Source organism: Antedon bifida, chromosome 5 (genome assembly GCF_963402885.1).
Source record: "Antedon bifida chromosome 5, ecAntBifi1.1, whole genome shotgun sequence".
Classification (NCBI taxonomy): Eukaryota; Metazoa; Echinodermata; class Crinoidea; order Comatulida; family Antedonidae; genus Antedon; species Antedon bifida.
Window position 1 is genome coordinate 9398550 of NC_136230.1, and position 23581 is coordinate 9422130.

Here is a 23581-nt window from a genome sequence, read left to right on the forward strand (position 1 = left end):
GTTGTTTTTACTTTTATAATACAGTATCGTTATACTCTAGTTGGAAGGATATGTATGTGAAAAGTGTCATTTTAATGTATTATATGGTTTCAAAGCCATATGAAACAAACTTGTACACTGTTATTAATATTGTAGTACAGTATAACAACGTTCTATTAAAACAGTATTGTTATCTACTGTACAACATTATAACAGTTTTAAAAAAAGAAAACAGAATTTGTAATATCTATTTTTTATTTTAAAAATAAGCAAAATTATTATCAAAATTGGAAGTAAAAAACCTAATATAATTGTAATAATCATAATTTCTATGAGATCAATATGCATTTAATATTTCTATTACTACAAAGTTTATATATAGACATTATAAAAAGGTATAGGCTTTAAATATAAGTTAAGTAGGCAATCAAATGCATAACAACATAATGTATTGACAGCCTATACAATTCTACTGTATATTATTATTAAACATTCATTAATTCACCAGTGGAAAATTACTTTGTTGTATTGTCATTTGCATATAAAATATACATAGAAATTATGTTTTTCTCTGAGATAAACAGATAAATAAAATACTAACAAAAACAATTACAAAGTGTCACATCACTCCCGTACGGTATACTGACAAGCATTCAGTGCCCGAATGGAACATGGATAAAAGCTGTTACAAAACCTATTTATACAAGAGATGATGGACCGTTAACATATACAGCTACGTAACACCTCAAATACATTATGCATGGGATGAGTAGAATCTTGCAATATAGAATGTGTTTTCTGAATTAATAGATTTTCAAAAACGAATTCAATAGAGCTCTTCTAATGATATGCGAGATGCATACAACATGTTGTAGATCTGACTTATCTTTACTTTGAGGCTCAAACATTACTATTTAGTAATTATAACTATTTTTGACTCAATTTTTTCAAAAATAAAATTGCTTATAGTAGATTTATAGTGGATAATTATCAATTCATTAAAAAGATAAAAGTTTAGACTTTTATTCTAGTAAACTATTTGTCTAAAGTTAAATGTGCTTCTGAAGTGATGCAATGCAATGTACAGGCAGCAAAAGTTATCCAAATTGACATCCGACAGGACTTGAACCCATGACCCTGGGTTTGGTAGCTGAGCATCTTAACCATTAAGAACAACTCCAGTTTATGTTCATATCATTTACTCTTTTATAAATTGTCAACATTAAAACTGTATATATTAAAGATGTTATTGTCCCCCCAAAAAATGAAAAGTAAATATCAATAAAATCAGACTTTGAATAGGCCATTTTGTAGAAGCTCTTCACTTATGTAGTAAAAAAATAAACAAAAATAATGGTTTCACCAAAAACCCATTGTCTGACAGACAATTTGACAATTTTTTCAGGTAAATCATTTTTTCGATCCAATTTTTGATTAAAGTTAATTAATAACTATTATGTGAAATTAAAATGGCATATACAAATTGTTAAAAATACTTTTTCACGGGGACAATATCTTTAATAACTTCAATAACTGTTTTGATACTATGGCAACATACAGTAATAAGTAGTTTTTTCATAGTGATCTTATGACTTTTATGTCAATTTCCACCTGTTCCTGTAAATGACTGATTACAATCATTTCTCTGTATTTTTTTCAAACTCACAGCAACAACAACAGGTGCTTTGTGGATATTTTCACTATACTATAGTTAACAACTGTAAATGCATATTTAATGATGTCCTACCTTTTACAGACAATTTAAACTATCAACGAAAAGATAATTTATCCGCAAAATAGTTTAGTTTCTTCTTTTTTTGAAATATTACAGATCGAAGAACATCTGTCAATTTTTAAAAATGGTAATGATGTTCTTGAATTCATTTTTTCCTCTTAATTTTTAAATTTCATACACATCCGCTAGTAACTCGCCAATTACAAGGATGGATGCAATGCAATTAAACAGTGTGTATATGATTAACCTGTATAATTGTGATTTTATCTTGTCGTTCTCTTTCGATGTTAAAGCTGTTGGATGTCGTACTCATAATTCTAAATGTAATCTTTTATCTGTTCCTTTTTGCCGTGTCATTGCTACCAAAAATGGATTTATTTCTCTCTCAGTTTTCTTTTTGAACAATTGTGTTGAAAATTCCATTGAACCTTTTTTTGATAGTTATCAATGTTTTTGTAATACTTTTTATTGTTTTAAACAATTTTAATACAATCTATTTGTGGCGGTTTTCCCATATTAGGTTAAATTAAGTTAATAATGATTTCGCTTGTTTGTTGCTTCCAACATACTGACTGTAGGTTTTTGTTTTATACTATTTATACATATGTGGTAATAATTGGTTGAATATATGTCGGAAATTAACTAAAAATGTATACAATGTCAAGTCATACAGATTAACAGCATAACAGGAAAACCCCCTGCATGTTTTCATGTAACAAACAATATAATCTTTGCATGTGTTCAAACCAAATAGCATCATGTTACCATGGCAATAACATAGAATAAGTAACAACAGTGATATCTACCTTCTCCTTCGTGTATGATGTATTCGACAGGGTTCGTGATGCCCGACCTTGAGTCTTGCGGAGTGACCAGGGCGAGTTTCACATTCTTGAACCGTGGGTCCATGTAATCTAGCTCACAAAAATCTTCTAGTATTAATTTGACATCTAAAAACACATTATAGGAAAATGTATATTTATAGCGGCAAAAATAATATTTGATTCTTCTGGAAAGTATTTGGGGTTCGGGGGAGTAGCGGAGTATCATAAAAACCGGAATTGTAGGTTACTTTGAAAACCGTCGGGGTTGTGGGTTGAGAGTAATGTGATATGACCGGAATTTGTACTGGGAAGGTTTTAAACTACTGGAGTGGGATGGGAGAGAGTGTTAAAGCTCTAGGGAGAGGTATTTATTCTAGTAATAAATAAATAGTAATATAATTATAAACTAGAATTTAATTCGTCACTTTGACGAATTATAGGTGATCATTTTTATCATTTTACTGAAATTAATTTTTTTTTAAACATGCACGTACGTTAACATACGATCGGAAAATGTTGATGTATGCCATCCTATTATATGCTTATAGTGCTGAGTTGTGCCTATATGCCATATACAATATGTACAGTATATACTGTATATCTATATACAGTGTAGCATAGGTGAAATTACGGGACACACATGTTCTAATTTTTTGGCATGATGACGTTATCAAACTAAACTTTAAGATGACAATTTCGAAAGATAATTAATTGAGCAAAAAAATATAAGATTTGGAAAAAAATTTGGCACGTAGAAGCGCTGTGCGCGCTCTTTGAATTGTGTATAACTTTGACGAAAAATATGAAAAAACTACTTTTTCACTTCAACTGGCCATATGTTAACGTTACAACATCCGATAGGCTTAATTTTTATATGAATTAATATCTACATTTCATCAGCTTTCATAATAAATTATAATCATCAAGGTAACCTTCAATTCTGAAGAGCTGTAAGATATTCAAATTTACTGCGAAGGTGAAATTACACGGCCTACGTTATTCAAGTTTTTACGCGTGATGACGTCATTAAAATGAAGATAGTGTCAACTCATGATAAAGATAATTAATTAAGCAAGCACATACTGAAAGTTGTGCGAAATTCGAGCACACATAACCAAGATGCGCTCTGTTGAATGTGATAATCTACACAAAAAGATAACAAATCCTAATTTTTAAATTCAAGTGGCCATTTGATGACGTCAAAACATTTTGTACGTAAAATGTGTACATGAATTCATATCTACAACTCAATGGCTTCCAGAATAAGTTTAAAAAATCGGGGGTCATCTTGCATTCTGAAGAATTATTTTCATTTTAAAAAAGACCTATTTTTCACCATTTTCAGAACTTTTGTAAAATAAATGTGCGCATTTTGTCATTTTTAACGTGCTCATATAGCGTTATTTTAAGTCGGAACTGACTCAAATTTGGTGAATGTACTAAGGATGGTGAGTAGAATGAGATTTGTAAAAAAAATTCATATTTGTTACGCTTTTTAAGTATCGCGCGCGCAAAAACGCATTTTTGCGCAGTAATTTTTTGAAACACGCAAATGGCCTAATTCATGCTCTAAATTGATCAAAACTTAATTTTGAGCGTTTTAAATTTTTAACGCGCGATATCACGCGCATGAACCTACGTGCGCGTGCGTTTTTATTTGCTAATATTTTTACCCTTGATCTGAAGTTTACGTGTAGTGAATTTCATTAATATGTGATAATGAATTATGGAGATATGATTGATAATGTGATTTCGCAAAATGGCGTATAAATGTCGTCACGGATGAGTGATCACGCTGGAAAGCTTATTAGGATTAAGTTGTATTATTTGAAAGATATTCTGAAATTTTTGTAATCATTGACATTAAACTTTTTTAGATAATTGTTACACAAAATAGTGTACAGAAACAATAAAAAGAAAAAAAATAATTAAAAAAAAAATAATAATAAAGATTTTATACAATAACAATAGGTGATCATTTTATTCTAAATGATCACCTAATTAACATGAAGGATACTATGTATTCCCAGTCTTTCCATATTGCTTGTAAGTTGTTCAAATCGTTCTTCTGTTTTCACGCCACAAGTGTAGATTATGCTCTTATCCTGATTGCATATGGACGCTATATGTGCTGTTGTCCAACCAGACCCTACCATTGTGTGTATAATGTCCTCGCCATCGTTTAATAACGACTTTAAAGAGTGCGGTCCTAAGCAGCTCGTTTTATCCTGAAACAAAACAGATATATTTTAAAATTAATTTCTCATTTTTCTCTCCAAATACCCTCATCAGTTCTTGGCACTTTATTTCTGGCCTTTTTTTCTTTAGTTTTTTTCACATATTTTATTTGTATCTTCATTGAGATCACTGATACCCACAGCGTTGCCATTTTTTTCAATACTTTAAACATATACAGTATTTTAATCATGTTTATCTAAGGTTTTAATCAAAGCGTAACAATTTTTTGGTAGAAAAAGGTAGAACAAATTATTAATTTATTTATTTAATTTAATTAATTACCTCTTACTACATTACATAAACATCGGTTAAAGTATATATTTCTAGGTATTGTTAAAAAAACAAGTGTATCAAAAGACTGAAAACAATTAATTACAAAAAATGTTAAGAAATGTTAAAAGTTGTTAAAAGAAGCTGATGGAGTGCTTCCACAGCTTCCTATACCAATTAAATCATAAATCATTTAATAAGTCAATGACAATTTTCATACAATAATAAGCCTACGCAAATTCATTGACATTTAATATACAATCAGCATTTCATTTATTTATATCTTTTTTCAAATGGGTAGGCACTTTGGTAAACAAATGGTTCTCCCAGAGTGGTCAGTATAAAAGACTCGCAATCAAAATACAGATACAAAAAAAAAACAAAAAACATGGGGGTTTGGAACAATGATCTATTTCCAATGCTGACACAACAGCCAATATTACAATCAGCTTTTAATTTATTTATATCTTTTTTTCAACTGGGTAGGCACTTAAGTAGGGGCCAGTATAAAAGATTCACAGAACAATCAAAATACAGATACAAAACAATAGAAAAAACATAAGGGTTCGGAACAATGATCTATTTTTAATGCCAACACAAAAGCGAATATAAAAATAAATGTCTCATAATTGAGTCGGCAAATTGGGAGGCGGCAAATTGAGATTTGAAAAACTGGTCGGATACCATACCTGGATGACGAGGGCGCCAGATTTGACAAGATTGTGCGCTGATAACTCCTCACGCTGTTGAGCAGAGAACACCAGGACGTTACAGCAATGCGTATCTTTGGCAAATGTGTATTCTTCCAACAGGTCTAAGCAGCCTAACTTTTGGTAACCATCTTCCTCTAATTCTGCTATTACATCTACAACACTACACAAAGCAAGACAATTTTTAATTAATTATTAATTTAATTTTTTAATTAATTATTATTAAACATGTATCAGAAAAGTGTGGCTAATATTTAAATTAACAAGAAAACATGAATTTTTTATTTTTTACTGTCTGATGGGTTATTAATACTCTTTATCAGGGAAACAACGTACAGTAGAGTTATACTCTCTGAAACTAAGGATCTGTAATGTGTCAAAAGTGTCATTTCAATCCATGGTATGGTTTTATAGCCACAGATTTTGTGAAATAAACATAGATACATAAATAAATTTCACTTTGGAGTGATTTTTTTGATAATAATCAATTTTGATTTAGAACAAAAATATCTACAAGAAAATACATAGTAGTATCGAAGTGTAATTAATATCCAACAAGTTTTTGTCTGTTGGTGTCTCTTTAAATATCTGTTATTTTATTTTTATTAAATAAATCAATGATTGAATTACTATAAATAACTATATACAACTATTAAGTAACCTTCAAACATTAAACAAAATTATTTTTAGATTTTTAGAACAAAAATAGTTACAGTAATAAGAATATATACTAGTATATAAGTATAATTAATATCAAACAAATTGTTTTTTGTTGATGTTGGTGTCTCTAAATATCTGTTATTTTATTTTTTTTTAAATTCAATGATTGAATTACTATAAATAACTAATACAACTAAAGTAGCCTTCAAACATTAAACAAATTTATTTTTCTTCATAATGCATATTGTTGGCCTTTAATCAAAGGAATAAACATTAAAAACCCTGAGCTAAGAATTAACTATTATATATAAATAATCCCTTGTATTTGATATCAAATAATGGTTACACATTACTTGGCATCTAACTAAACAATGTTACATAGGTGACGATGCTTAATGTGTTTATTTAAGAGGGTCCTTGGGCCTGTCAATATTGACATTTGAATTTGACTCAAAACGGAGTGCAATCAATAGCCTTGATAGAACCCTTGATACTACAATCGTATTTGTAAATCCTCTAGTGCATCAACTCAAACCCTGTGACAATTGTTTTAAAAATGCATTGTCATTCCTAACGTTATTGTACAACTCAATAAATGATATTTAAAATGATCTTATTTAAAATGATGATTTCAAAAGAAAAATTCTCTTAACTCAAAGTGGTTTTCAAATGTAGTGTAAAACTTTTTACAACAAACAACTGTACTCTCTTTCTGTTTATACAGTAGGGTACACATTGGGACTCAACAAAGCGTCCCCTGAATAGGTGTTGGCCACATTGAAATATATCTAAACATGTTATATATATTGCCCCTCGTTCAATTCACAGGAAAGTGTCCCTTTTGCAGTGTCCCCTGAATAGAGCTTTCCCAGAGAAAGGGTTCTGCTGTAGACAAATATACAACATACTGAAATAAATGTTGTTTAATAGTTTTATTAAATCAAATAATACCTTAATTTAAGTTCATTAACCCACGCATACGTGGGTATCTTCGAGCCACATTTTTCTCGTTCTCTCACTGCTTCTGGCAGTAAATGCTCAACACTACGTGCTTGAAATTTTATCCTATTGCGTGCAAGTGATGCGTTTAACTTAGTCGTGTGCGCTATTAAGTCTTCTTCGATCTCCTGTATATACGGTATAATTGGGTCATCCCGAGTCTTTGGTAATTTCATGAATTGTCGACTGATCATGTCGCATAGAATAACCATGATTAAACTGTGATTTTCATCGGGCTATAGAAAGACAATAAATAGTAATAAATAATAAAATGTTATATAATAAATAATAATGCCATTTGATGGCATATACTGTACTAGCAATACGAGCAATGGTCAAAGCTAATAGATTAAATTACACAAACCAATAGTGATGTTTGTACAGGGCACACACCATACAAAATGCCGGTGTGTATGGTATGTAAACTCTACAGTTTTGCTAGGAAAGGTGTATATGAGTACCGCTTACCTGGATATACTGACATTATCACCTCACAACAAAGTGGGGAACTAACTATATGAAATGAAGAATGTTTAGTGGACACCCCTAATTGACAATGGGACAGTCCGCTACCATGCCCTCTAGTGGAAGTATCTCAACATACCACTGTCTTGGTTTCTTCTCGTTCCACCAAAAATTCTTTATTTCTAATTAGTCACCCATTTCTGTTTGGTTTATAGACTACCATAATTGGAATAAGCATGCCTAAATGTATAATTAAGCTCAACTCATGTGAATAGGCCCTATGCCTACACACATCTTTCAAATCCTCTCGGATAAGGTCCACCTTCCCACCACCAAAACAAGAGGAGTAGGACAACCAACTGGATAGAATTATTTGGAAGATAATTACATACTAATTATTAATATCAATATTTCTTTAAAGATGTATTGTCCCCCTGAAAAAATAATTCTTAACAAAATTTTTGTTGAATATGCCATTTTAATGTAACATAATAATTATCCACTTTGAACCAAAGAATTGGATCGAAAACAAAATGTATTTACCTGAAAAAATGTAATTTAAAGCAAAAAATGGTCAAATTGGCTGCCAGCCAGTGGGTTTTTGGTTGAAATTAACCATTTATTTGTCAATTTATAAGTGAAAACATTATTTTTTTTTTTTCGATGGAAGTGATTAACTTTATTAAAACTACAAAATAACCTATTCAAAGTCTGATTTAATAAATCTTCATTTTTCATGTTTTTGGGGGATAATACATCTTTAATGAAAGGAATAAAAATAAAATATATCAGTATCATTATTATTCATAATCATTCCATGAGATCAAAAATGACACACTGTAATTTTTGTATTAATCAAGTACTTGAGAAAAACTTGTATCAATCCCCATCATAAAAAAATAAACACCAACTATTAAACCTACCACTGTATTGTAACTATAGTAACCGCTATCAACTAGCATATCTTCTAATAGCGTCTGATCTAAAAAGAGAAAGAGCGTCATTAATTTACAATAAGGAAAGCAGTAATACTCATGCTGCTAAGAGACGATAGACTAACAAATAGACTTAAACATGTAGTACGACAAAAATTAAGAAAATCATTACTATTGAAAGAAATTGATTGTAATACATTTGTGTAAATATTAGTTGACAGATTAAGTGGTTATGGAGTAAAACGAACGATTGTACGCTGTTGATTGATGAGATCGCGTGTGGGTTGATAGCGAGGCATGTCCACATTTGTTAAACTGTATTGGCAGTTTAAGCTCTTCAATTAATTGAAAATATCGATCAAATTAAAAAAAACAGAAAATAATAGTGATCTGTTATTTTTTTCCTGTGGCAGGACTGAAAGTGAGTGCAGATGAATAGGGATTCATCATGATGACTCCCTCGTTTCAGAGGACTACGAGAAAATATTGAATCTAGATTCTCATACATTTGATGTCGCACATTGATGTGTTCATAGGCCTCCATAGTCTGTGATGACAACATAACTTTTTTTATTTCAACTAACAGTCAATGAGAAATTAATACATGATTGTAAATGAGGTTCTGTGTCAGTTGTTTTTGGCAAAATGAGAACAATCGTTGCATTGTGATAGTGTCGTAATTTGAACCCAATGGAACCCTTCCTTTAGCTCCTATCACTATAACGGGACAACCCTAAGAGGACAAATGAAAGATATATGTTTTAACAACAGCAAACCTTATTCAGGAACACATACAGGGGACACTTGTTAAGTATGGTGTCCTAAATATAAGTATTTCACAATAAATTTTAGAGAATAAAAAAATTCTCTATTAAACTATTAACTAAACTATGTTTACCTAAAGTTGTTTTGACCCTTAGCCCAAGGGTACTGTAATTGTGAATAATATCACTGGGAATAGGCAGTCTTTTTAAAACACTAACTATAGTTCTAAGCTTGCAATACCAGTTTAAAGTCTGAGGCTTTTGATTAGTACCATTGTTTCTGGTCAATTGAGAAAAATATGATTAGGCCATGATTTGACCACACCTTGAGAATGGTAGACAATCATGTCAACCACAATGCTACAGTACGTTGCTACTACAATACCGAAGAACAGATTTATTAGAAATAAACAAGATAATTAAACAATATTAAACAATTCTTTAATAAACCTGAATCAATCAATTAATAAGATCAACTGCTGACCTTCGTGAAACATCATTTCGTCCATTATATTTCCATCATTAAATTTTGTAATAATCATTCATTAGACTTATCTCATCTCAAGGATTATTGGTATATTATTTTTTGATAAACATACTACAATACAAAGTCTAATATTCTACAAATTAAGACAAATAATCATAGACAAATTGCAAAACTTTAAGGAAGCAGTCCATGCATCATTGAGGGCGAAGTCAAAAAATGTTGTTTATGCTGCATTTTTAAAGTCAAAGGCTTGTAATTGTATCGATTGACACACTTTAAGCTTTTGATTTTGAGGAAAGGGGGAGGAGGAGGGAAAGGTGGTTATTCGAACTGAGTATCTAGAATTATGTTCTTTGGCAAATCTGTTTGCTCCAAAGTCTGCCAATAAAGTAACTTCATGTTTCATGGCCTTTACTGGATTCCTCAACCACAGCAAAGATTTCAATCTAAATATTTTACTACATAATTAATCATTAATATCAAGCTAAATAAACCTAACACCTGGAAGTTTTTATAGGTATTCTACTATTATTTTTGACTGCATGTATGGTGAGTTAATTAAAAATGACTAATACCTAATAACATTCATTGGGTTCATTAGTATTATAGCCTTAGGCAAGAAGTTGCATATTTTAAGGTTTCAGTATTTAGACAGCTGAAAATGTCAAATTAATTACTAATGCTCACAACAGTAGTTAATATTTCTAATTGAAGCATTGCATACAAAACTACTCACTACAAAAATAACCATCATGGGTTCTATTCAGAGGGGTAGACACCCCTATTAAGTTTCACTTCGAAAGGACATCCCATTTTAAGAGGACACACGAAACAAATAAAGGACAATGTTTTAACACTTCAGCCAACCTCTATTAATGGGTCATTCCTATTTAGGGATACATTGTAGCATACAATACAAATGTGTTCCTCTTACTAGAGGTTCTTGAACAGGGAAGAGGTGGGTCATGGGACCTTTCTAAACCAGAGTATGTCCTTACTGGCAGTGTCACTGGGTTGATCTTCGAGGCTATGATTACTATATTTAAAAGCACTCAGAACATCATCAAATCTAGTCGGATGACAATTATTTGAATATTTTAGTGAAAATAACATATTTCCATAGAATTCTATTAAATCCTTTGCTTTTGAAACGGACTGGCATGTACCCTCCAAATAAACTTGACGGGTCAACTCCAGCATACGAAGCCCAGCTAAATTCAGACGGAGAGCAATTATAAACTTGTTATGGATTGATTGCCAACCAAGTTTTACGGGACCTTCCCCAGAACTTAAAGTTTGTAAACACACTCTAATTAGAAGAGTCTTTAAGTTTGATTGGAATTTACTACAGTTGATAAAGACTTTTCCGTTTTGAAGAATAACTGTTCAAATAACTGTTTTACTTAAAACTATTGACTCAACAATAATCATTATTTATATCACTTCAAATACCTTTTAAAGCCTCCGATCCACTCTGTCTCAAAGTCCTGTTTCCGTGGCTACGCAATTAAATAAAATTTAATAATAAAACGCCGACAAATTGAAACCTGCGGCAAAATTGCTTTAGACGGCCTCATGTAACTATTAACAATAGCTCAGTATGTCTAGCCTAAGGAGCTTGTGTTATAAGTATTAACTCATAGTTTATTTAACAGCTTGAGTCTAGAAGCTAGTAACGGCTGCCTTACATACAATGACACTTGAGATGGGCTATAAAAGTATAACTTTGTTTAAATCTACATGTACTAATACTATACTTGGATTTACAAATTTTGTTTAAAGAACTTTATAACTATATATATTTAATTTTAAGTTGGGGATTTCCCTCGCTTTTGTATACTTTTCGTTAGAAATCTCCTTGACAAGAAAGACAAATTTGAATTGTACACACAACTTTGTACTGAGGTATCATAATAGATACATTATCTGATATAAATATTATGGGCGCTTGGAAACCATGATTTTCACATTCAGAACAAACAAATCTATCATAATATCTACGGGTGTTTTTTTTCTTATAAATAATATACTGCACAGTGACAAAAATACAAATACAGACTGCCCTACAGTATGTGTTTTCCAAAAATCAAATTTTTCTCTTTAAAAAAATACTGTCTGTATTGCGTTTGGCCAAAAATTTGAATAAATTATGAAAATATAAATTAAATGGCCATTTTTATGTAATTGTACTGGTATAGTCAATAAGAAAATAATAGTAATATACTCTGGTGGTGGGACCTCCAGATTACCAGCAAGGTGTTGATACCATTAGAATACCAAGCTTTCACTGGTGGCTACAGTTTAAAGGTTAAAATGGAAATTGGAAACTACTTAATGCTTGGTTCCCACTACAGACACAACACAAGGACGTAACGCCATGTAAATGTTTGACCAATCACAAGCGATGGATTATTCGAACTGCCACTTGTCATTGGTCAGCTCGCTTGCTTTGCATACATCCTTGCGTTCCATCTCTAGTGGGAACTAATCTTAATGGTACAACCACACCAGAGAACTAGGTTGAACTTATGAGAAATTCACTAAAGGAAGATTTTGTGTTCAATTGAGCCTGGCAAAGATTATTACTAGCCTTTGAACTATCCCCATGCACGCCTGGTATTTTAATCCTACATAAAACCAAGATATATTAAATATAGATTGGTATGGATTAGTTACTTAACATACAAGCTGCTAAGGTTAGTAGAGTAATGCATTTAAAAATTTATTTCGCATTCGTTTAATTTTCACAATTTCCTAAATGAAACAAAATAAAACGATCATGAAAATTAAAGCAGGGAGCTGAATTTAAAGGCTTTCATAGATCAATGTATTCAATTTATGATAGACATTTTTAATTGATTAACATATATTTAGAACTAATAAATAAAACACATTTCTGAAACTACACACAGAGATCTGTTTGATGCATTTACTTAAATTGTTAAAGTTTACAATATCATCATTTAATTGTAATTCTTGAACTGCGACCTATTTTCTGCGAAGGATGAAATAAAGTGTATCTGTACCTGTTCAAAGGCAAAAGCAAACAAAGTCTTAAAACTGCTTTGGCAGTCAACATCAGTACAATGGATCCGTTTTGGCTTCCAAAATCAGTCTCTTTGAAAAATTGAAAATAGCAATACTGTACAAAGCAAATTCATGCGGCTCCAAAATTTGACTATTTAGTTAATGCCTAAACTCTATAACTGATCAAAATATCTGTGGATATGCTTGCCTTTCAACCTTTGGGCTAGTGGGCTAACTGTACAAACCAACTGGTGAGAAGAAAGAAAATCTATTATACAATCTGCCATATTTTATAAACAAACCACTGATGTAAAAGTGATTTATTGCGAAAGAATGGCGTCACAAAACTTTGACGGAGCAGATGTTTTTACCAAACGCTTTTTCTATGTGATTGTACATCAACACTTGACATGAACTCAGATCAGGAAAAGGTCTTGTTAAATAAAGGAACTTAGTTTATTTGAAAGAGACAAATATAATCAATTTCTGTTCATTCAACGATATATTGTCCCCTTGAAAAAATATATTTTATAATTTTTTGCTGAATATGCCATGGTCGTCAGAAGGTTGGACGTCCCCACAAAACCTACATAGATCAACTATGCGAGGACACAGAATGCAATCCGGATGAACTGCCTGCTGCCATGGAAGACCAGAAAGGGTGATGTATCCGAGTCAAAGAAGCCCGAGCGAGCTCGACATGATGATGATGATGCGATTTTAATACCACATAAACAGTTACTGTATTTAAAATTGGATCGACAAAGCTAATCAACATCAACTAATTGTGGCAGCATTTTGAGTATTGTTATCGTTGAAATTACCAATTTTTCAGTAGAAAACAGAAATCAAATTAAATTAGCAAAATATCATCTTACAGGACCTATGAAAGTAGATATGGCACTGAGATATCTAGAATGCTTTGGCCTATTTGCATTTATCTTTTAATCTAAATCCAATTATATAGTAATTCTAACTGATTTTAATGTGGCTATTGTAAAGCATACAATTAAAATTCAGGAGTATATTACAGTATAATAATATACAAATAATGAATAGTGGAATTCATCGAATGACATTATTTGTACCATTCAACGAATAACGAATTAACATATTTACATGTACTGATGATATACATACAGTACAATAAAATTTCTTTTTAAATAAACCTAAAGTACAGTACTACATACAGTACACTGATTCAAAATTCAATTGATTATTCCATAGTAACAGTATTTTGATAATTGAGAATAAAATACCATCAAAAGCTGAGGATAATAATAATGATAAGTTTGTCTTTTAAAAGCGGAAGTCAAAACAATACCGAGTATTGTTCACTTCTTGTTTTTCAAACCAAATAATCAATGCACTGTATTACAGTGTACTTTGTGTCTTCTAGAACGATACTACAATAATATCAGGTATAACCTGTAACAAAGGAACACATCTAAACAACAATATTATGCTCATGGTCACCGGTATCAAAATAGGCACAGAACCAAAACTGAATGGTCAACAGTTTGGTTTGACCAGAAAAAATATTTTAGCAAAACAAAATCTCTAAACAATGGCAAAACAAAGGAAGTAGTATCATGAGGAACAAAGCAGTCCTAGACAATTTATTGGTGGGAAAACGTTCTTCGGAAGAATTGGATGTTAAACAAAGAATGATAAATATTGGTTTTAAAGTCAGTAAAAGAAATTTGTAAATTTTACCTTTGCAAAGAATCTTTCATTCAGGAAAACAAACAGTAATCAAAATACAGTATGTGTAGCATAAATAAACCAGGTTTATTGATCGTGAGATTCGGTTTTTAGGATGTTTTTTTCTTACAGACTTTCTGTTTCAAGATTCAAGATTGATATTTAAATAATTTTATGTTCCTAATTTGTAAATTGTTTATAGCCTTTTAACATATTTGACGGGTTGGGTAAAGCTAGCAATGGCTCCCGTTCACAGCATACTGTAAGATGAGCTGTAGCCCCAATGATTAGAGAGGGAGAGGTTGCAAGCAGTTACAAACAAATTGATACTGATAAAGTTGCAGGAATGATAAATTCATAAATTACAGTATAGCGGCACAGCATTGATCTTATGACCAAAGTATCATTAGTACAACGGGCATTTATCTATAAAGGTGTAATTTAAATTTATAGAACAAGATAATTATGTGTACAAGTCGGTATGACAGATAAACAGTCTACATTAGCGCAGGACTGGTTCTAGCCTTTTAATTAGTATGCTATGTCAAAGTAAGGGAAAAACATCGGACTGCAGTTAGCTCTCAGACGCAAAGCTAGTTTGTTTGGTCCAGTACCCTCTGTTTTCTGGAGCTCAAATCTAACACTGCCATCAGCACATGTTCAGCATTCTAGGTAAGAATGACAGGCTTGTGATCTAGAGGTTGTGGGTTCAAATCCCACCCAAAAGTGCTCTCTACGTCCTGCGCATTCAGTACAAATACAATGATATCAGAGTGAGTAAAAAACATCTGATTTGATACCGGATGATGACAATTTGGTACTTTATAGTTCTTTCCCTCTATATTTGCACTCAGAATATAACACGTTTGATAAGGTTAAATGAGTCAACAATTACCAGTCAAAGCATGTTGATTGTATTGTGTTTGATGATACCGTCGTTAAATAGATTGACCACAGATTAAATAGACCTGATTTTATTTGTTTAATACATCTACAGTAGAAATATATGGGCCAACGGTGCAGTTTATCATTTAGTATTATACTGATTGTATTTGGTGTTTGATGCTTAAATTTAATGTATTGTAATGAACATAGATTAGATTATTTGGTGTTTGATACTCAACTTTACTGTTATATTAATGAGAGCAGATTAGAGTTTGCTTAGATACAGTATTTGTTTAAAATTCTCTTGTTAGGCTTCAAAGTTTTTCTTCACAGCTATGTACAGATACTGTAGGCCTACAGTTAGTTAATCAGAAGGTGAATTCCTTTCAATTGTACAATAATGATTATCATTTTCACCGTTGCTATTGCTAGAATCCAGTTTGGACTTATTATGACTTTAGATTTGAAGGGAGAGGGGTTATATGTTTATACATATTATATTAACAAAAGCATTCTGCTCTAAAATTCATTGCAGCTGTCAAGGGGAATGCCTCCTACAAACCCCCTGGATCCATCCCTGACATTGACAATAGATAGACAACAACAACTGTAGATATTTTAGGGATACTCATTGATTTGTTTATTGTTTACTGTACTGTAGGCTTACAACTGTACCTGACAACAAGACTAGAAAGGTAACATACTTACATTTAAGAGTTGCAAATGCTAAGTCATAAATCCGTCTCTTTGTTTGTTCATCTGTTACTGGTATCTTGGCTGGCATGGGAATCGGTTGGGTTTCCACATCTAAAACGAGTCTCTCGCTCTTCTTAGCTGGTCTTAGGCCGGCAAACACTTGACCAGCATGCAGGTATATTACGTGGTGTGTGTCGCTTCCCCCTTCATTATAAATATTTTCATTGGCTTCCATCGTGTCATGCAGAAGAGCTTTTCTAGGGGTAAATAGACTGTACCTTCTAGGCACTACTAGGGTTCCTCCCACATGTCTAAGATTGTGTAATGACATGGCTTGGGTAGTTTCTATGTAGATATGGTAAATATGCTCATGAATATTAATATTGGAGGCGGTCTATTTACTCAATCAAGGCCAATGTACCTATTCACACACACTGTCGAATTATCAAAGTTCACTCACGATTGGTTAGTTGTTCAGATTTATCTCTGGAAGAAACCATTTCAAAAGAGGTCAAAATAACAGTAGAAAATAGAGGGCAGCATCATTATATATTTTTATATAATTTCAAATATTTGATTTTGACAGTAAGACTCAAAATCCTAAATTAAATTAAAAAAATCTTTAAATAATAATCAAATGAGTTTCTAAATCTATTGAATTTATTAACCTAAAATTAACAAGATACCCTTGATAAATTTAAATTAAATTGTCATTAGTGTTCAAAATTAATGACAGAGAAACCGTCATTACAGATCGAATTTAAAGGATCTTATAACAATTGCTAGATTAAGATGTTAATCACTCTGAAGGTTACTGCCAAGTAAGAGGTCTGTCTTGTCACGTGTAGCAAAATGAATGTGATCAGGAATCTATGTTCTAGTAAATTACATAGCCTGCCCTAGTTTATTAATCTTTAGAAGATATTGATTTATAAAAGGTGCTTATAAAAGCATGGTTATCATAAAGAAATTGTTTTAAAAAAACCTATACTACTAGGCAATGGTAAGAAAAGACGATGGTGAGCAAAGTCCTATTCGATAAAAGATGATGGTGAGAACAACAAAAATATGGGTTTCAAACCCAGGCCAGGCCTAATGAATGTTACGAACCTGAACTGAAGCCATTTTACTACATTACAGTGCTAGGTCCCTCTAGGTAGGGTGTAAGGTACTCCAGCCTCTACTTAGGCATAGTACTGTATGCCTAATAGTAGTACTACCTAGGCCTACCTTTAGTTAGATCCTCCTACCTTAGCTTAGGGGAGAGAGTAGTCTAAATTGTTGGGTTTGGGGATAAGGTTTATCGCAAATAGCTTGATTTCGCGAGGAATGTCACTGCACAGTGCCTAATGGGAAGGGTTTGGGTGCAAACGTCACAAGGCGTAAACAACAAATTATGTGCGAGCCCGTCATGCGTTGCACTCACTATTGCAATAAACCTTATTGTGGCAGGGGTAACTTATCCACTAAGGGTGCGTAATTTGTCTGATGTGTGTCATAGCATGACGCACCCGTGGGTCAAAAATATGACTTATTACCTTTAGGTGGTGACCATACGCAATTTTGACGCAATGTGACCATGTGGTTTATGATATGGTAGGTGGTAAAGTGACGGACACACCATTGTTTATTGATGTGACGTACCATATAGGTTTTTTGACGCACCCCTGCGTCAGCAATTATTTGTAAATGACGCATCCATGATACACCTCTCCCGGAGGTCATTATTATAGTGGGTCATACATACAAATGACAAGTGCATACACCTTTTTCTCCAAAACGAAGACAACTTCGATCAATGACAAACACAATGCTGTGTAGCGAAGCATATCCAACAGAAATAAAATAGGGCGATGAGCATATTTTAAGAAAAGTTACTTAAAAATTCATACCTCCTTAACGGACAGTCGTATGGACAACATTTTTACTGTAAAATGTTCTTAAAAAAGATGATTAGCCTACATAACTGTGTAATTCCGTTTTTTAATTAAAAAAAAGGAGAAACATTTACAATGACAAGGCCTAATTTCTGATTAGTTCCTTTTTCTCTGCCCATCTTAAAGCACAAAATAAGGTTTCTCTAACAAAATTACTCCGACTAGGCCTACCGCAATGTGTCCGGGCAGCATGCTTATCCAGTAGGGTATTCCATGGGTAGCAACCATCAACATCACAGTACACATAGGCCTATGGACTGCACTTCCTTAGCCCTATCAGCCAGGCCTAGCCTAGCTTCTAACCTAATTTGCAACGACACATCAAACTAATATAAACGAAGTGTTACAAACTTACGTGATGGAATATTGTTCTTTTGTTCTTAAGGGTGCTTTCTCAGAAAGTACCGAACAGTTTGACAACCTATGCACCTGTGAACAATAGAACAATTAAAGACCCTTTCTGAATAACATTTCACACCTCTTGAAACTTTCAGCCCCAAACAAAAAGTAAAGAAAAGTAAGATTTATAGAGGGCGCTATGACAATAATATAAAAGTGGCTACCAATCGCGTAATGACAACAATGCTGAGCACTGGATATGTTGGGAATTTACAATAGCTTGTTTAGAGAGCTCCCATTGTCATGTCTCTATACAGACACCAACTTTTATTTAAATACCCCTTTTACTAGGCGATAATGTGAAAGGTGTATTAAATCATTTGTCATCATATTGTTTTTATTGATAAAAAAAACAAACTATCTAAACAAAATGTTCAGTATGATTCCATAACTTGTTCATACCATGGAAACATTAACATTTTATTTTTAAAATAGTTTACATAGTTTATAATGAAGAATTATTTCTCCAAGGTTAATATACTTAAACAGTAGCGTATATTGGATCCGGAAGTTATTATCGGCACTGTCTACTTTTTTGTAAAATAAAGTCATGCACAGACGTGTAACCATAGAATGTAAATGACATAAAACACAAACCACATCATTGCTGACCATATAACTGATTTAATTTATTTATATCTACATTATACACAAACACATACATTATGAGTATTTTTTTTTCCATAACTTTACAATGAGGTTTAGGATACATCAATTTACAATAAAATATTAATATTCATTAAAACATTTAAAACAGTCTCCCAGTTATAAGAATTCTTATAGCGCCCTTTAAGTCAGATACCATTTCAGTTTATATAAAACAGGCAAAATTGAAAACATGTTTTTAAATAATAATTTCTAAGAAATTGTCATTTTTAGATAAATAGTACATCTTGGTTGAAGAACAATGTCATAAAAATCTAAAAAGTTTATTTTCAAAATGTAAACAAAATCAAGTTAAAAACCATAGGCCTACGGTTTACGAAATACTTAATAAGCAAGCTTTCATTTTTTAATGGTAGACGATGGTAAATCAACCAATCACAGTCCAGATAATGAAGGGAATGGTGTATACTTGGCTTTTGCATGCACAGATTAATATTAAATAAATATTAAATTACAACTCCATCATCTACCGTCCCAAAATAAAAACTCGCTATTCCTAAATTAACTCTACAAATGACAACCATTTATCACTCTATTCATATAGTAGGCCTAATAAAAAATGTGTTTTTTCTTAAATGTTCACTGACATTTATTTATATTTTTATGCGGGAACAAAATTTGTGCTATCATAGGGCTAAAGTAATTATTTTTTTCCCTTAATGCATCTCCAACACATTGTAAAATTGACAATATGGTATTAAAGCCTATCCTTGTCATGTATGGTATCCCATAATTTATCTATTATTAACATATTATATATTTTGATATGTTGAAATAAAATTCTTATATATTTCATAGGTAATTTCACATATATTACAACTATAAACAACTTTAAGATAATTCAATAAACTTTGATACACGTTCTGTAAAAAAATAATTTGGCAAACTAATTGTGGCGTTAACGTTATTGCCGCTAGTAACTTATAAATAAAATTATTTCCCGCATACAGAGTAATCCTCATTCATTATTATTTATGCAAGAAATAATAAATGATAAAATAAATTATTATCACTTGGGTCTACCCTAGATATACCCCAAAGAATTAAGTTGCCGGCCTCTGTAACTACCGTACAGGCAGATTGACGTCAAAATAATGTTGATAAAACCATGACAACAATACAACAATGTTCTAGTTGCTATGGCAAAATCATGGCATGGTAATATTGCTTTAAAATAAATTTCAATTTTAAAAAATGATATTGTTCATAAAATTAATACAATTCCAACTAAACTAATTGTTTAACTGTTAAAATAATTGTGTATTTGATGCTACATAACTTGAATCATATTGTTATACATACATTGGTGTAATATTCAATTAAACTACCATTTGATATTAAAACTGCATAATTCTTAAGTACAATAAAACAGAAGTATGGAAGCGCATAAATTATAAAACAAAAACAATTGTAAACAAACAAAACAAAATTTAAACTTAATGGTAACCTTAATGCATAAAACAATGTATAACATTAAATAATAAACACATATTAAATACAGTTATTGCAGTAATTACTTGTTTTTAAAAAAATGAAATAAATAGCACATATAAAAATTCCACTAATGTTCAAATGGCCAATGAACAAAGCGTATCCACCAATTACTATTGAGTATTCTAACTAATTAGATTCCATGAGTTTCTATAAATTCTAACATATTCACTATCTATTATTAAATATATTTGCATAAATGCAGATTGAAAGCCACCTGTATGTAGATGTTCAGATAATTAGTATGCATTTTGTGCATGAAAATATAATATTACTATACAAGTATTTATTAACATATTGGTTGTTAATTAACTTTGTTGATATGCAAATCAAGTGGTTCAGATTTCAGTACAAATAGTGTTCTATTTAAATTCCCATGTGCAATGCTTAGTGTAACTTCCAGTAGCCCACCAGGCTAAGAAACTGTAAATTTTACTAGTTTACAATTAGCAAACTATACCTACTCAACTACTGTATGTTAGTACACATTAACAAATATTGTCTAGATTCAGATATTGTGTGATTAAGGTACTAGCCCACTAGGTAGTACTAGCCCACTGGACTAGGTAGCTGGAGAGTTTACTTACCTACAAGGTAAGAAGTACACATTTACAAAACATGTAGTTAAATATACCTGGTGTTGAAAGTTATGGTAATTTCACTCTTCTCACTAGCCCAATGGGCTAGACATTTTATAGTGATCTAGCACTAAATATAACCACTGTTTAATGAAAGAGCACTGACATTTGAAGATTATCAATGGAACTCTAGGCATACTCTCAATCTTTAAGTTCTTAAAATCTATAAAGAATCCAAAGTGTATCGAATTCTCTCCAATGACCAAGTTCACTTAAATATGCAAATTTACACATGTACATATGCAAATTTTCACCTGTATGTTAATTGAAACTACTACTATTATATATTATGTGTGTTGACAATACAAATACATGTATACAAATATGTATTCATGCAAATATATAGTTGTGTGCAAACATATACCTGTATGCAAATACATATACCAAATGCATAAAATATGTATGTAAACAAATACATATTACATTATGCAAATATATACCTGTATACAAATAAACATCATATATATGCAAATATATACCTGTATGCAAATAAATATCATATATATGCAAATGTATACCTGTATGCAAATAAATATTGTATGAATGTAAATATATACCTGTATGCAAATATATATTGCATACTATATGCAAACAGTGTTATAGAGTACCTGTATGCAAAAAAATACTGTATGTATGCAAATACTGTATACACCTTACATTATACAAATAAATGTGTGCAAATACTATTAATGAATTAAGTATTTGTTGGAATTAAGTACCTTGTTCATATTTCTCGCACCCAATTTTAAAAATGATTTTTCTGTTATACTCAACATTTCGATCCACTTAAAACCATACTATTTGCACAGGTATAACAAATGCAACATTTATGTAAAAATATGATGTATAAATATCACATGATTTGGTTTTTTATTTGATAAGCCAATCAAATGATTCCAAATCCATATATGTATTAAAATACATGCATAAATTATAATATTCTTATTAAAATTGACAATACACATAATGGAATTTAATATAAGGATACAATAATTGACCATGATGACAAAAATCCACTGGACACGAAATTACGGCACAAGGTTTGTGGTCGTTATTTGTTGAATATTTCTTTTCTAGCACGAATCACAGGGTGGAAAAAAGCACCAAACACGCTACAAAATTGTGCAATTACAGTAAAAATTGATTGCACTGCGATTGAGTGAAACCACAGAGGAAAATCTTACAGAGAGTGAATAGGATCAACATCAACCAGACAACACAATTCACAGATCTTGTTTTGTACACAAAATGTTTCGTCATAAGAAATCACATTGGACAAGATTTTTGACACCATTTCTACATCTATAACCGTTTACATAATGTTATGCTATGATTCTTAGGTATTAAAAATTCAGCAGCGTCCTTGTTTTATTTTTTTTTCTTGTAAAGTTTTTTTTTTACAAAGCATCGTCAATCAATGATTAATACTCAATTGAATGATGCATTATGGTTAATAACATTACTTGGAAGAGCATCACCTTTAGCACTCTTCATGATTGTCTAGGTCAAGGGTCAAGGGTCAAATCAAATCTGGACAGGTAGAATAAGCAGTCTCTCTTATGTACACTTGCATGATGCTGCTATAACGATACACAAAAGTAGTAGGTAAGTGAGGGGGATGAATTCATCATCAGACAGCAGTTGGTTCCACAGCTGCTGGGGGGTTCTTCCTGCGAAAGCTCCCTAACCTGGTCAAAAAACTTCGGATTCCACTACCCCATGGCTGCAAGGGAAAATAAACATGGACTGAATTAGAATAAAAGTTTTATTATATATAAAGTTTATATTTTGCTTTGATTTTACTACTGTAGTTGAATAATAGAGAGCGTTTGATTTCCGACGACCAAACAAAGTCATATAATTCATTGTTCGCATGCAGAAATAATGGGATGTGTGTCCTCGCTCCTCATATTGACACAGGTTTGATGGTTTCTAGGTCCAGACAACGACACATTGATTGACCTGACCTAGGTTAGTCATCGGTCGTCGCAAATCGTAAGCTCTCAAGTAATTTTATGTTTTTTAAATTGCTGTATTGTATAATTTTATTTGTTGAATACACCAATACGTCA

The 23581-nt window shown here is 31.7% G+C and overlaps 2 protein-coding genes across 12 annotated transcripts in view; both read right to left on the minus strand.

The window, feature by feature from the left end:
* The window catches only part of LOC144842645 (putative methyltransferase NSUN7), a 34420-nt gene extending 15612 nt beyond the window's left edge, over positions 1-18808 (minus strand). For 6 of the 8 annotated variants that reach the window (XM_078699137.1, XM_078699138.1, XM_078699135.1 and 3 more), the window contains exons 1-7: positions 18671-18808; positions 16391-16864; positions 8804-8862; positions 7368-7651; positions 5736-5919; positions 4556-4766; positions 2521-2664 (exon numbers count right to left, since the gene is read on the minus strand). In XM_078699137.1, the coding sequence (XP_078555263.1) occupies positions 2521-2664; positions 4556-4766; positions 5736-5919; positions 7368-7651; positions 8804-8862; positions 16391-16709 (1201 nt within the window). In that variant the 5' untranslated portion in view covers positions 16710-16864; positions 18671-18808. The remainder of the gene's footprint in view (positions 1-2520; positions 2665-4555; positions 4767-5735; positions 5920-7367; positions 7652-8803; positions 8863-16390; positions 16865-18670) is intronic. The other 2 variants (XM_078699136.1, XM_078699143.1) reach the window with 2 other exon arrangements.
* Positions 18809-19318: 510 nt separating this feature from the next.
* LOC144842638 (uncharacterized) overlaps positions 19319-23581 on the minus strand; it is a 58128-nt gene continuing 53865 nt past the window's right edge. For 3 of the 4 annotated variants that reach the window (XR_013612140.1, XR_013612141.1, XR_013612142.1), the window contains 2 exons: positions 21764-23232; positions 19319-21610 (listed from right to left, as the gene is read on the minus strand). Coding sequence is in view for 1 of the 4 variants with exons in the window: in XM_078699122.1 (XP_078555248.1) it covers positions 23140-23232 (93 nt within the window). In the remaining 3 variants the exon portion in view is untranslated. The other variant, XM_078699122.1, reaches the window with a different exon arrangement.